Genomic DNA, 12,986 nt, shown 5'->3' on the forward strand with positions numbered 1-12,986 from the left:
TTATGTCGTGCTCTTTATATCTGTGAGACAAGGTCCTAAAGGCTGGGATTAGGTTCTCTCCTTCATTTAGCAGGGACTAGTGTGGACTAGAGCATAGGCTGGCTGTGTGTGTCCGAAACACTGCCCTCTAGAGGCAACTATCTTATATTACACCTGAACCGAACCTCCCAGCATGCTAAGGTAAGCTAGCTCTTCTTCAAACAAAAGCAATTAACAAGATATGTATGACCAACAGTCATAAAATCACCTATAATAGAAGTCTGACTCTTGAGGAAAAGAAAGACTAAGCCAACACATTTTTCAGTTATGTTTTGTTCATTAAAAACAACTATCAGTTTTATATACAAGCTGTAAAGCCAGAGAAACTGAATGATTTTGTCAGTTACAATTCTTTTTTTTTTTTAAAGAAACAAGTTCTAAGAGTGTGCAAATGCAACTATCCCAATACAATTTAAGAATTATCAAACAAATTGTATAAAAAAGAAAAATAACAACTAGCAGCAAAAAGTTCAACATTTGTAAACAAAAATCCTTACTTAATAACAATCTGCATTCTTTTAAAATATTAAATATATACAACAAATAGAAGTTTGGACATATTTTTCTTAACATACAAGGCTTAATACCTAAAATAATTATATTACTAGTAGACACAAATGGTTCCTTGCCTAACGTGTGTTCACAGTCTTTTCTACAACACTTAGGGATATCATGTTGCTGCAGAGGACAAACTTTCCAGAAGTTTTCTCCGAGTTGTGATCCTGGTACACCGAGGACAATCAGAAGACCGGAAGCACTGCTTATGAAAACAAGCTCTGCAGGCTGCAAGCAAGCAAGACCAGTCATCAGCAGAGGGGCCATCTTTGTTTTCTCACTTACAAATGAATGCTCACTCCTACCCTTGGAGATAGAGAATCTCATCTCAGAACCCAAGTCTTATAACAAGAAATCAGCTAGCTTAACACTTCATTATTAAATTACCAGCAACTCATGGTGTCATGATGCTCAGACTGATGTAGCAGACAACATGAAGCCTACAGATCTGTCCCAGCACCAAAGCTGCTGGAAATGGCCCTAAATAAAGAGCTGCCTCATCCAAGGTCATGTTCCCTTCCTGAAAATTGACTTCATCCAGTGACTAATCACTGTAGAGTTTGAAGATGGGCACTGATAAAAGGCCATCCCAGACCCAGAGGTTCCATGAGATAGGTTGTCATTGGTATCATACCCCAGTTGAACTTCTCCCCCCACCCAATCTGGAGACCCTGGGTTCATTTTCCAATACTACCAGAGAGAGAGAGAGAGAGAGAGAGAGAGAGAGAGAGAGAGAGAACAAGAAATAGAGAGCACACAATTCCCAATTCCCCCTAGCACAACTTTTTGTTTTTGTTTTTTGCTTGTTGGTTGTGAGGTTTGAACTCAGAGCCTCTGTGCTGTCCCTGGGCTTTATTACTCAAGGCTAGCACTCAACCACTTTGAGCCACAGCACCACTTCCAGTTTTCTGGTGGTGAACTGGAGATAAGAGTCTCATGGACTTTCCTTTTGGCTTTGAATCACAATACCCAGATCTCAGAGTAGCTAGGGTTATAGGCAGGAGCCACAAGTGCCCACCCACAATCAGTTTTTGTAAAGAGCCAAAGTCAGTATTTTAAGCCCTTTGGTCCCTGTATGAACTCTGTCAGCTGCAGCACAAAAGCAGCCAGATCCAACACCTCAGTGTTGGCTGTGATGGTGATCCAATCACAAAACAGAAGCAGGCACCTCCCCTCCCCACATCAGCCATTATCCCTGTCCCGCCCACTTCAAAACTGTCTAGGTACACACCAGCACTAAGTACTTTAATTGTCTGGGGCTTAAGTTATTAAACAAATATTTACTTTAAGCTAATTTTAGGATTAAGCTATTAAATTTAAATTAACTTTGCAATTAAAGGAAGCTTTATTAGGCTTATGTCATTAGAATACCTGAGCATCTTCTACAGGTTGTGGTCTGAAATGGGAAAATGACAGTCGTACTCTGGCAAAATTCACAGATGAAGCCCTTTCCCTGGCACAGCTACAAAAGAAGGCATGTGAAGGTTACTGAGTAGCAATGCACATCTTCATGGAGAAACCAGAACTTTATAATTAATCTTCCTTCCTCCTTCTATCTTTCCTTCCATCCTTCCTTCCTTTCTTGTACCTTATGCTTGCTAGGTAAGTACTCTACCACTTGAGCTTTTGAAAGCCCCAGTCCTTTTGCATGTTTAGTTTGTTTTTAAGATACAGCCTCTAGTTAATGGTTCCAGGATTGGCTAATCCTACCTCCACCTTCTTTTCTTTTTTTAACCTCCACCTTTTCTAAATAGCTGTATTCTTAAATGATGGAATGTCAAGCTGAGGGTGATGATATATGCTTGTAATCCCAGGTATTTAGAAGTTGAAGCAGAAGGATCCTATATTGGAGACTACTGGGGCAACACAGCAAGATAAAATTTCAAAAAATTAAAACTACTTCATTAATTAAATGGATTGTCATTTGTGATGGCTGTATGACCTTCCTGTTCTATTAGAGCCATAGCCCTCATGGTTTACTTCAAGGGAGAATTGCCTGGAAGAAGGGAGAGCCTAAAAAGACTTAAAAGGCAGGGTGCTTCAGTTGGTAACCCAGCCCTGCCAGTTCCCAGCAGGATGATCTGAATCTGCTAATCACAACTATGAGCCTCAGTTTTCTCACCTGCAACGTGTTGGCTTTCTGCCAGGACCTGTCCCAGGTGTTTGCACTTGACTCTACTCAGCTGTCAGGGTTTCTTGTTGTGTGCATGCCAGTTCAAGGGCTTGCGCTCAGGGCCTGAGACACTGTCTCTTAGCTTTTTCACTCAAGGCTGGCAGTCTTCCACTTGAGCCACAGCTCCATTTCCACTTTGTTGTGATTAATTGGAGAGAAGGATCTCAGGGATTTTTCTGAACCTGGATCCTCAGACCTCAGCTCTTTGAGTAGCTAGAATGAAGCATGAGTCTCTGGTCCCTGGCTTGACCGGGGTTTCTGAGAGAGGTGAAAGGGGTCAGGTCCTAGCAGAAGGCCACGCCTACTCTAGGAGAGTCCTCACCTCACAGCCTGCCACGTGCGTGAGAGAAGCTTTCAGAAGGTCCTTGAGCAAAGGCGCCAGCCATCCTTTCTTGGTCCTGAGCAGGTCGTCCATGGAGAACAGGTGGAGTTCATCAGTTAAGTGTGCAGGCAACTGTTCAAAGGCCTTCAACACACTGCCAGAAAGGAAGCGGAGAGTTCAGAAAGCCACCCACAATCACATGCAGGACAGGGAAGGGCTCTCCTGGGGGTTCTGCCACTAACATTAATGATGTGAAGTCGACTTTTAAAAGCCTAGCTCTGAGAATAACATTGGACTGTGTTCTCCACTTAACATATGGCAAGTTTGTTTGGGAACCAAGAAAAAGTTAAAATTCCATGGAAGCTCACCTTCAAAAATCACTACCTAGTCTCATGCCTCAGACTCATAAGTGCTAGAATTAGAGGCAAGTGCAAGCTTTATTTTAATGTTTATTAAATGTGCTTTTTATTTTTATGCCATTACTGGAGCTTGCATTCAAGACTTGGGTGTGATCTCTTAGTTTTTTTGCTTTTCACTAAAGCTTAGCACTCTATCACTTGAGCCATAACTCCACTTCCAGCCTTTTGCTGGTTAATTGGAGATAAAAAGTCTCACATACTTTCCTGCCTGGGCTGGCTTCGAACCATGATCCTCAAATCTCAGCCTCCTTAGTAGCTAGGATAACAGGGGTGAGTCACAGCACCTGACAGTAGTCAAATTCTTAGAAAAGCAAAATAGAAAGGTAAATTTCAAGGGCCTAGGGCAAGGAGGGAATGGGCAGTAAGTGTTGAATAGATACAGAGTTTCAGTTTTGCAAGATAGAGTTCCCAAGATGGATGGTGGAGACAGAAACATGACAATGGGAATGTGCTTAATGTTACTGAAGCGTACACATAAATGACTGAGATGGTCATGTTATTGTAAGGTCCACTCCTGGATGGCTAGCAGACTCCACCCTCCTCGCAGCAAAGTCTCCACACAGTACCTGTGTTACCTAGGCAACTGGCACACCTGGAAGAAGTCACGTCTGCATCTGCTGAGGTCTCATCTGAATTTGATGTGGCCACACCTTTCTCCGCCCATACCCTAGATAAGGCCTAGTGCAGGCCCAGACTCTCTCTTTTCTAGCTCTTTTCTCTCTCTTTCCCAGCTCTCTCTCTTTTCCAGGCCTTTCCCACCTCATGGAGTGCCAACCTTGCCTTGTCCCAGCAGATCTACTGAATAAACCTACCCCTTACCTGAATACCACGTGCGTGGTGCTATTCTTACTTGGCTACCTCTTTTTAAAAACCTAACAGTTATGTTCTGTGATTTATCACAATTTATTAGTATTATTGTGCATTTTTTAAAAGCCCACAGGCTACAGTTCCTTTTCATTCTTGTCCTATTTTGGCTTTTGTTGTTGTTTGTTTGTTTGAGTTTTGGGATGGAACCCAGAGCCAAGGCTGATGCTCCATCATTAGCGACATTCCCTTCCCACCTCATTCTTTCGAACAAGTTAAATTCTCCCCCTGGAGATTTAGCAGGTTTAGTGAGTTGAAAGAAGAAATTCGCATCCTCAGAGAGAGCAGGGAGTTGGCCATTTCTGTGCAAAGAGGCACACAGAGGAGGATCAAGATGACGGAGCGGGGAGGTTGGACAGATTGGAGGGGAAAGGTGACCACTGTACCTGTCAGCAAACCTGCAACTCTTCAACAGCTTCTTGACGTGAAACAGCTGCTCCTGGATGTCCTAACATGAGAAGACAAACCGGGAGGGGAAGGAAATGTGATAAAGAACATGGCAATGGGCAATTAAAGTTAGGAATTATCTCTCACCTTGCAATGCTACCCCTATATTAAAAAAATAAAAAAGTTTAAGTCTGGTGCCGGTGGCTAATCCTAGCTACTGAGGGGGCTGACACCTGAAGACTGATGTTCAAAGCCAGCCTAGGCAGTAAAATCTATGAGACTCTTATTTCCAATTAACCACCAAAAGCCAGAAGTGGAGGTATGGCTCAAGAGGTAGAGTTTCAGCCTTGAGAAAAAGCCAAGGGACAAGTATTCAGTCCCCAAGTTCCATCCTCAGTACTGGCACATACATACACACAGAAAACTTTTTTGTTGTTGTTTTCAAAGCAAATAGCTTCTAGGGTGGGAGTTTGTAAGTTGACATCTGGGCTGGGCCCAGGGTTTGTGAATCCTTTGGGGGCCTTCTTCAAGAAAAAACAAAGTAGGCTGGGTACTGGTGGCTCACCCCTATAATTCTAGTTACTCAGGAGGCTGAGATCTGAGGATGGCAGTTAGAACATCCATGAGACTCTTTTTATTTTGTCATGGGGCGTGAACTCTGGGCCTGGGTGCTGTCCTTCAGCTCTTCAGCTCAAGGCTAGCACTCTACCACTTCCAGTTTTCTGAGTGGTTTATTGGAGATAAGAGTTTCACAGCTTTTCCTGCCCAGGCTGGCTTTGAACTATGATCCTCAGATCTCAGCCTCCTGAGTAGCTAGGATTACAGGTGTGAACCACCAGCCCAGAGCATGAGACTCTTATCTCCAATTAACTACCAAAAGAGCCAGGAGTGAAGATGTGACTCAAGTGGTAAGAATGCTAGTCTTGAACCAAAAAGCTCAGGGACGGCACAAAGCCGTTAGTTCCAGCCAGAACATATATAAATTTAAAACTCAGTTTGGGATCCTCGGAGGAGTTCATTCAAGTGAAGTGTCCCCTGTCCCCTCTTCCCCCCATCCCTAGATAAAGCTTTAGTCACATCGTGGTTCATCTGCGCCCAGCCTGTCTGCAAACATCTCAAAACTAGAATAACAAGAGTGTGCCATGCATGTCCCACCACCAGACACTCTGCTCCCTGGACCCCCTGCGTGCTCTGCGGAGGTACCTGCCCACCTTCACCCTGTCCAGTTCCTTGGCTTTCGCATACAGACTGTGGCTGGTGCTCATCAAGTTGAAAATGGGCTGGTGCCATATGCTGTCGAGCAGGCGTTTGGAGAAATCGCTGACGTAGTACTTCCTGAAGTCCCACATGGTCAGGATGCGCGCTGGGATGCAGGACTCAGCGGAGGAGTGGCAGCACGCACAGAAGTACTTGCCCAGGTACTCGCAGTACCGGAGCCGCTTCACAAATTCTGCCAGGCACAGAGGGAAGAAGGTCAGCACCCCTCGCGCACCTGAGGCTGGTTCTCCTCTGATCCCTGGGAAAGCTCACACTCAAGATGATTGGGTACAGGACCTCACCACAGCTGGGAAGGCTTTCGAAGGAACTTGGGGACTTAAATGGTCACCATTCGTGAACGTTGCTATGGTGGAAGAGATGTCAAAAAACAAAGATCTTCCTAAATACCACTGGGTTGAGAAGATGGACATGGAAAACTGCAGGGGAGCATAAAGAACTTTCCACTTAGGATCTAGAAATCTGGTGGGGAGTATAGATCTCCCCTCAGGGCAGGGCAGACTGTCTACAGCCCAACTGTGCTAAAGCCACTGAAACTCACCTCAGAACTGGACTTGGTGACATCACACATAGGTAGGGTGCTTTGTGGATTTGTAAGCAGGACACATATAATGTTAGGAAGTAGCATCCAAAAGAATTGCTTGATAATTAAGGGCATGGGGCGGGGGGGTGTAACTAAGCAAAGGGTAGGAACAGGAAATAAATGGAAAGCAGTAAAACAAGTGGTGTATGATAATCACTCAGGCTCCCTACGGTCAAGGAAATGCACAATCCCTGAGATTCTCTGCTCTGTCACAGACTGACACAAATTCAGAGGCTCTTGCCACAGGCAAAGTGTGGTGAGGTAGGTGCTAAGGGAACATCTAGGGTACACTTCAGTCTTTCATGTGCAGTAGTTCTTTCTGGAATATACTTCTTCCAGATAGAATGGAAGGTCCTCAAGACAGCACATATATACAATCACCATTTGGATGATCATGTAGCGGCAACTTTCATGATCATCAAAGCACAAGTATAGATTGGGTGTGGTGCCTCACACCTGTAATCCAAGTTACCCAGAGGAGGCTGCAATCTGAGGATTGCAGTTTGAAGCCAGCCCAAAGCCTACAATATTAAAGAGGAGAGAGCCTGTTGTAAGTGATGATTGTGCTTGCTTTGTAAAGTGGATGACATGGATAAATTGGGGAGAGAGGAAATCCTAAACTGGGCTGTAGTGGAGCTCTCTCTGAGGACAGAATATTCCAGAGCTGTGCAGTATGACACAGCCCCCTGGGGTGACTGATGTGCAGCTACCAAGGATAGAGAGGTTTGCCCACAGATGCAGCCTTGCTAGACTAACTGGGAAAAGAGTGACTGAAAGAAAACCAGTCATAACCAGTCAATGGTTACAAGCATTACCATCCAAGCAGATAAAGAAAGCACAGGTTTCTGCTTTTGGATTGTAATCTCCAGACATAGAGCTCCTTATGGGACAAGGAAGTCTAGGTCTTGCAAGGGAAGTTTGAATGTCTTACTGGAGAAGCCTGATTTTCTAGGCTTCATCTCAGAAATAAGCTCTCAGGCCAATTCCTCAAACTCTCAGAGAATCCCTGACAAGTCACTCACATAGCAAATATCTTTTGAAGACTGAGTATGGGTCAGTTAGATACTTCTTCTTTGCTAGGGACAAAGCAATGAAACTTGAAAATGTATCTACTCCTGTGGGACTATTATCTAGCAGTGAAGGCAGATAAAGATAAATCAAGGCTGGGTGCTGGTGGCTCACACCCGTAATACTAACTACTCAGGAGCCACTCAGGAGGCTGAGATCTGAGGACTGAGATTCAGAGCCAGCCTGTGAGACTCTTCTCTCCAATTAACCTCCAGAAAACTGGAAGTGGCACTGTGGCTCAAGTGGTAGAGTGCTTGCCTTGAGCTGAAGAGCTCAGGGACAACGCCCAGGCCAAGAGCTCAAGACCCATGACAGACTAGAAAAAAAAAGATAAATCAATAAAATATAAGAGTTTTCTTGGAAGAACATGATAATCTCAACACTTTGGAGGCTGAGGCAGGCAGGTCATGAATTAGGGGACAGCCTGGACTATATAGCAGGAAGGAAGGAAGGAAGGAAGGAAGGAAAGAAGGAAGGAAGGAAGGAAGGAAGGAAGGAAGGAAGGAAGGAAGGAAGGGAGGAAGGGAGGGAGGGAGGGAGGGAGGGAGGGAGGGAGGGAGGGAGGGAGGGAGGGAGGGAGGGAGGAGAACTTCATGGAAATAAAGCTTTCAGAATAACTTATGAATGGCATCTCCCACAGAAGCAATGAGCTGCCCAACATTGATATTCTTTGCTCAGTCATGGTGCCACAAGCCAGCATAAGCCAGCAACCAGGATCCATACTTACTAGGCTCCACAGGTGTTCCACAGCCTGCACAGACAAAGTTCTGCGCCACAATCACCAGCTCCCTCCTGAGGACAGAAAACAGTGATCATTACATTGCAGAAGTAACCAATGGACCATTTGTCACTGACTGGAAAACTGAGTGACATGACAGTGTGTTTCATGACTTGAAGCCTTCATTTAATCTTTTTTGTGTGGGAGTACTTCCAGTACTGGGGCTTGAACTCAGGGCCTGAGAATTGTCCCTTAGTTTGTTCAAGTGTGGTACTCTACCACTTGAACCACAGCTCCATTTCTGTCTTTTTGGTGGTTAATTTGATCTAAGAATCTCACAGACTTTCCTGCTGGGCTGGCTTTGAACTGTGATCCTCAGACCTCAGCCTCTGAGTAGCTAGGATAACAGGTAGGGGCTGAAAGTACCTGGCACATTTTATCATTTTTAATTTGGAAAATTTATATTTTTTTCAATATGGTTTTCTAATTGAAATCTGTCAGTCCTTTCCCCCTCAATTATTTGTTTGTTTGTTTGGAGACAGTCTTAGTTTATAGCCCAGGCTGGTCAGTAATTTATAATTCTCTTGCCTCAGCCTCTCCTGAGCTGAGATTACAGGCATGTACTACCATACCCAGCTTCTATCAAGTACTACCATACAGTGAGATAGTTCAGATTCTTCTGAAAAAGCACACTGAAAAACACAAATAACTTCTCCCCAAAGGGAGCTCTGAGGGGCTTGTGACTGTCCCTGCCCAGGAGCCAGGAACATTCCCAAATAGGACTAGAAACACACTGTATTAGAATCCAGTTCAAGAGACCAGACACCAAAAGATGAAGCACATGGAAAGTTCCAACTAGATCCAAAAAGTTTTAAGTAAACAGAAGCTAATGCAAAACAAAGTTCTCAACCATTTCTGCCAAGGAGAAAACACCTGTGGAAGGGTTTTTCTACTTTACTCTTATGACATGATTTCACCTGTGACCCAGAAATATAGACAAAGAGGTAGAGCTTGATTGTAGTTCAAGGTCAGCAAAAATGGCCAAGATAAGAAAAAGACCATGCTTAGAGAGTGAATCTTCCCCAAGCAACCGCAGAGACCTCAGAATCCTCCCAAAAGAAAACACAGAAGAAGATATGGTCTCAACATACATCTATCTGCATCTTATATTTCATATATATATATATATATATGCACACACATATATCCCATATATAACATTTAAGATATATGTTATATATAACATATCCTGTGCATTTTACATGTGTTATATATAAAACATATGTTTATTTGCTTTTCACATCATTTTGGTTGTTTGATAAACTTTCTGATTTTGTTGCTTCTCAGTATTAAGCATATTTTTATTTATACTTCTATTTGTTAACTGTCATCTCTCTCTCAAGATTTAATTTTTCTTTTTAAAAATAACTTAGTTTTGGTTTTGGCCAGGTGCCAGTGGCTCACACCTATAATACAATTATCCATGAGGCTGAAATCTGAGGCTCCACTACACACACACACACACACACACACACACACACACACACACACACACACACACAATTTTCAGTTGTCACGTGATATTCATAATTCTAGATATATAAGCCACACTGTCAACCGTCAATGCTGTCAGAAACCCAAATGCCCACAACAAGGTTCCAAGAAAACCAAACCAAAAAACAACAGTCCACTTTCCTTTTCTAAAACAAAATTCCCTGTGTATTCCTGTATATTGCTATTTCCTCTGCATACTTTCATAGAGAATCTGGTAGGATCCATCACAACCTGTTTGGAGTGAACTGGGGGTCAGGCAGCCCCCATACTTACTTGAGAGGTGGATGAACATTAAATATGATTTGAAACCTAGGTGGGGACCAGTCCTCAGGCCCTCTGATCCTAGGCTTAGATTTCACTTCTTGTATTGACTCTATACTAGATTCAAAATTGTTCTGTATTTGTTCTTCATCCACAACCTGCATAAAACATAGAGAGGATTTAGGGACAACCTAAGCAAGCTTATTTCAACATTTCAAGTGTTTATTTTTTTTTAAAGAACATCAGCATATTTACCATGAGACACTGGAATGCTTTCAGCTGATTAGGGAAGACCTCCACCACCCAGCTGAGATCACTTTTCTTAGTATTTTTAGTCCTTTTTTTTTCCAGTCCTGGAACTTACTGAAATAGGTCATTTTGACCTGGATGGAATGCCTCAGGAACAAGAGGTCCCACCCCTAAATCAACAGCCAGCCAGAAGCAGCCAATCAGAACCTTGTTGTTTTACCAGGCATATTCAGTGGCTCTACTCTGAACCCCTATGCTTTCCTCCTGTCATCTAGAAGTCCCATTCCACAAAGTAGCACCATATCCTTCACTATTTGGCCACAGTTATAGCTTTAATTCCATGAAGATAACACATACATACGCACATGCACAGACACTCATATATACACAGAAAAACAGAAACAGAGAGACAGAAGGAGACAGAGAGAAAGACAAAAACAGCAAGAGGCACAGAGACAGTGGGCGCCAGAAACAGAGACATGCAGAGATAGAGACCGAGAGAGAGACAGACAGACAAACCAACATACAAATACTTGTTATCTACTCTGCTTCTCCACTGACAGGCACTGTTGAGGTCTGAGCCCAACTAATAAAAATAGGAGAGTTACTTCTGAAAATGAGTAAATGCAGTCCTTGGTGTCTAATAATTGTTTATTTTGAGTCTTCCCAACACCCAGAGACCACTCAAGGAATCATAAACAAGTGACCTCATCCGGCCATTTCACCAGTAAATGTACCCATCCTTACTGGTCAATCCACCAACAAGAATTTAAAAACTGTTGATTCTCTGTCCCTTGATGTGAATACTTACTATTGAATCAGCTGTCGTGAGGAAAACAGGCACCTGAGAACTAGCTACAGACAAGGTCCAGTTCTTCCGGAATACTCGCAACAACTCTGTGGCTAATAGCTCAGCAGAATTGAAGGCTGGCTGGTAAGTAGCACTGAAACACAGGAGATGCAAAGACTGGAAAACCATGGGCATGAGGAATATCTTCCAAACCTTCCTCAGGGTCACAACTTTCCTGCACCCCTCAAACCTGAGATAGGTGTTGTATGAGAGCATTCATCCACTAGAGGCTGAGCAATTTACACAAGACAACATCCATTCTTGGAACACAGGGATCTTTCATTTATTGAGGGTACTCAGATTTGAAGGTATGGTATGAAGGGCCTGAAGATCTGAATTCAAGTCCTGCTTTTGCTGTTCAATAGCATTGTGACCTGAGGAACATCTTCTTTAAGCTTTAGCTTATGTCAATAAAATCAAGTTTAACAGAATTAACTGGTAGAATCAGTATTCAAACACAGATGGTCTGGCTGAGAAACCCCTAACTCTGTACCCTTCTGCCTCTTAATAACATGCATATAAGATATAGACCTGGGATGGAAAAATCTACCCTTACAGGCTCATGCTCCAGATTTACTCACACCATTTATTCTAACTCAGCTTAACCTATGAACTAACTTGACCTCGAACCCTCAATAAAATGTTTAAATATTTAAAAAATAAAATAAAGTTTAAAATACACACGCACACACAGACTTGCATAACCTGTCCACAAGTACCAAATGAGGATGCATACAAAAACCTTTGATACACTCTAAAAGACAGTAAGCTTGAAGTGCTATGGTTTGAATATGGAGAGTGTCTCTCACAGGTTCATATATCAAGGGCTTGGCTCCCCAATGATGTGGCTGGATCTTTTGGGAGGTCGAGCCTAGAGGGAGGTCCTTGGGCTATTAGGAGTATGCTCATAAAGGATGTTGGAGCCAAAGATGGAGGCACTGGTGATTCACATCTGTAATCCTAGATATTCAGGAGGCTGAGACCTGTGGACTGTGGTTCAAAGCCAGCCTTAGCAAGAAAGTTTGTGAGAGTCCATTTCCAATTAACAAGCATAAATTTGGAAAGGGAACTGTGGCTCAAATGGTAAGAGACTTGAGTGAAAAAGCTAAGAGACAGCAGCCCAGGCCCTAAGTTCAAGTACTAATACCATAACCAACACACACATGCATACGCACACACACACAAAGATGATGGGACCCCAGCTACTCCTTGTCCCCTCTCTGCTTCTCTCTCTCTCTCTCTCTGTCTCTCTCTCTCTCTCTCTCTCTCTGACACTCTTGCATGATGTGTCACCATTCACTGTTCATACAAGAACTGAGTCAAAGGAACTTCCGAAACTGAACTAACTGATCTGAACTTTTCTTAATAGGATAGCTGTCTCCGGTAGTTTGGTTATAATCAAATGAGGCTGCTAATACAAGAAATGACTGACTGGTTTGAAGAAGCAATCTCCATTGTTAGAACTGATCCTCTAGGCATAAGGTATCAGGCATTCTCAGACCCTCCAAGGAAGGCACCCAGGGGTCTGGGCATGGTACACATGGAAGCCAGGTACCTCTTAGAAGGGCAGGAGCATCTGCAGGTTTTGGTCACATCATTAGACTCCCCAATTCCTGTGGGAAAATGAAAGAAGGGTAGCAAGGTCTTCTGTTGCAACCAGCCATCGCCC

The 12,986-nt window shown here is 43.4% G+C and overlaps 1 protein-coding gene across 7 annotated transcripts in view; it reads right to left on the reverse strand.

Annotated features, from left to right (window-relative positions):
- Positions 1-294: 294 nt before the first annotated feature.
- Positions 295-12,986, reverse strand: part of Rubcnl (rubicon like autophagy enhancer) — a 32,072-nt gene continuing 19,380 nt past the window's right edge. For 6 of the 7 annotated variants that reach the window (XM_042685762.1, XM_042685764.1, XM_042685765.1 and 3 more), the window contains 9 exons: positions 12,873-12,930; positions 11,279-11,411; positions 10,231-10,376; positions 8,413-8,477; positions 5,971-6,209; positions 4,759-4,820; positions 3,090-3,243; positions 1,966-2,056; positions 295-822 (listed from right to left, as the gene is read on the reverse strand). In XM_042685762.1, the coding sequence (XP_042541696.1) occupies positions 710-822; positions 1,966-2,056; positions 3,090-3,243; positions 4,759-4,820; positions 5,971-6,209; positions 8,413-8,477; positions 10,231-10,376; positions 11,279-11,411; positions 12,873-12,930 (1,061 nt within the window). In that variant the 3' untranslated portion in view covers positions 295-709. Of the gene's footprint in view, positions 823-1,965; positions 2,057-3,089; positions 3,244-4,758; positions 4,821-5,962; positions 6,210-8,412; positions 8,478-10,230; positions 10,377-11,278; positions 11,412-12,872; positions 12,931-12,986 lie in introns of those variants that run through there. The other variant, XM_042685768.1, reaches the window with a different exon arrangement.

This window comes from Dipodomys spectabilis, unplaced genomic scaffold, assembly GCF_019054845.1.
Source record: "Dipodomys spectabilis isolate Male_0828 unplaced genomic scaffold, ASM1905484v1 ptg000095l, whole genome shotgun sequence".
NCBI classification, from domain to species: domain Eukaryota; kingdom Metazoa; phylum Chordata; class Mammalia; order Rodentia; family Heteromyidae; genus Dipodomys; species Dipodomys spectabilis.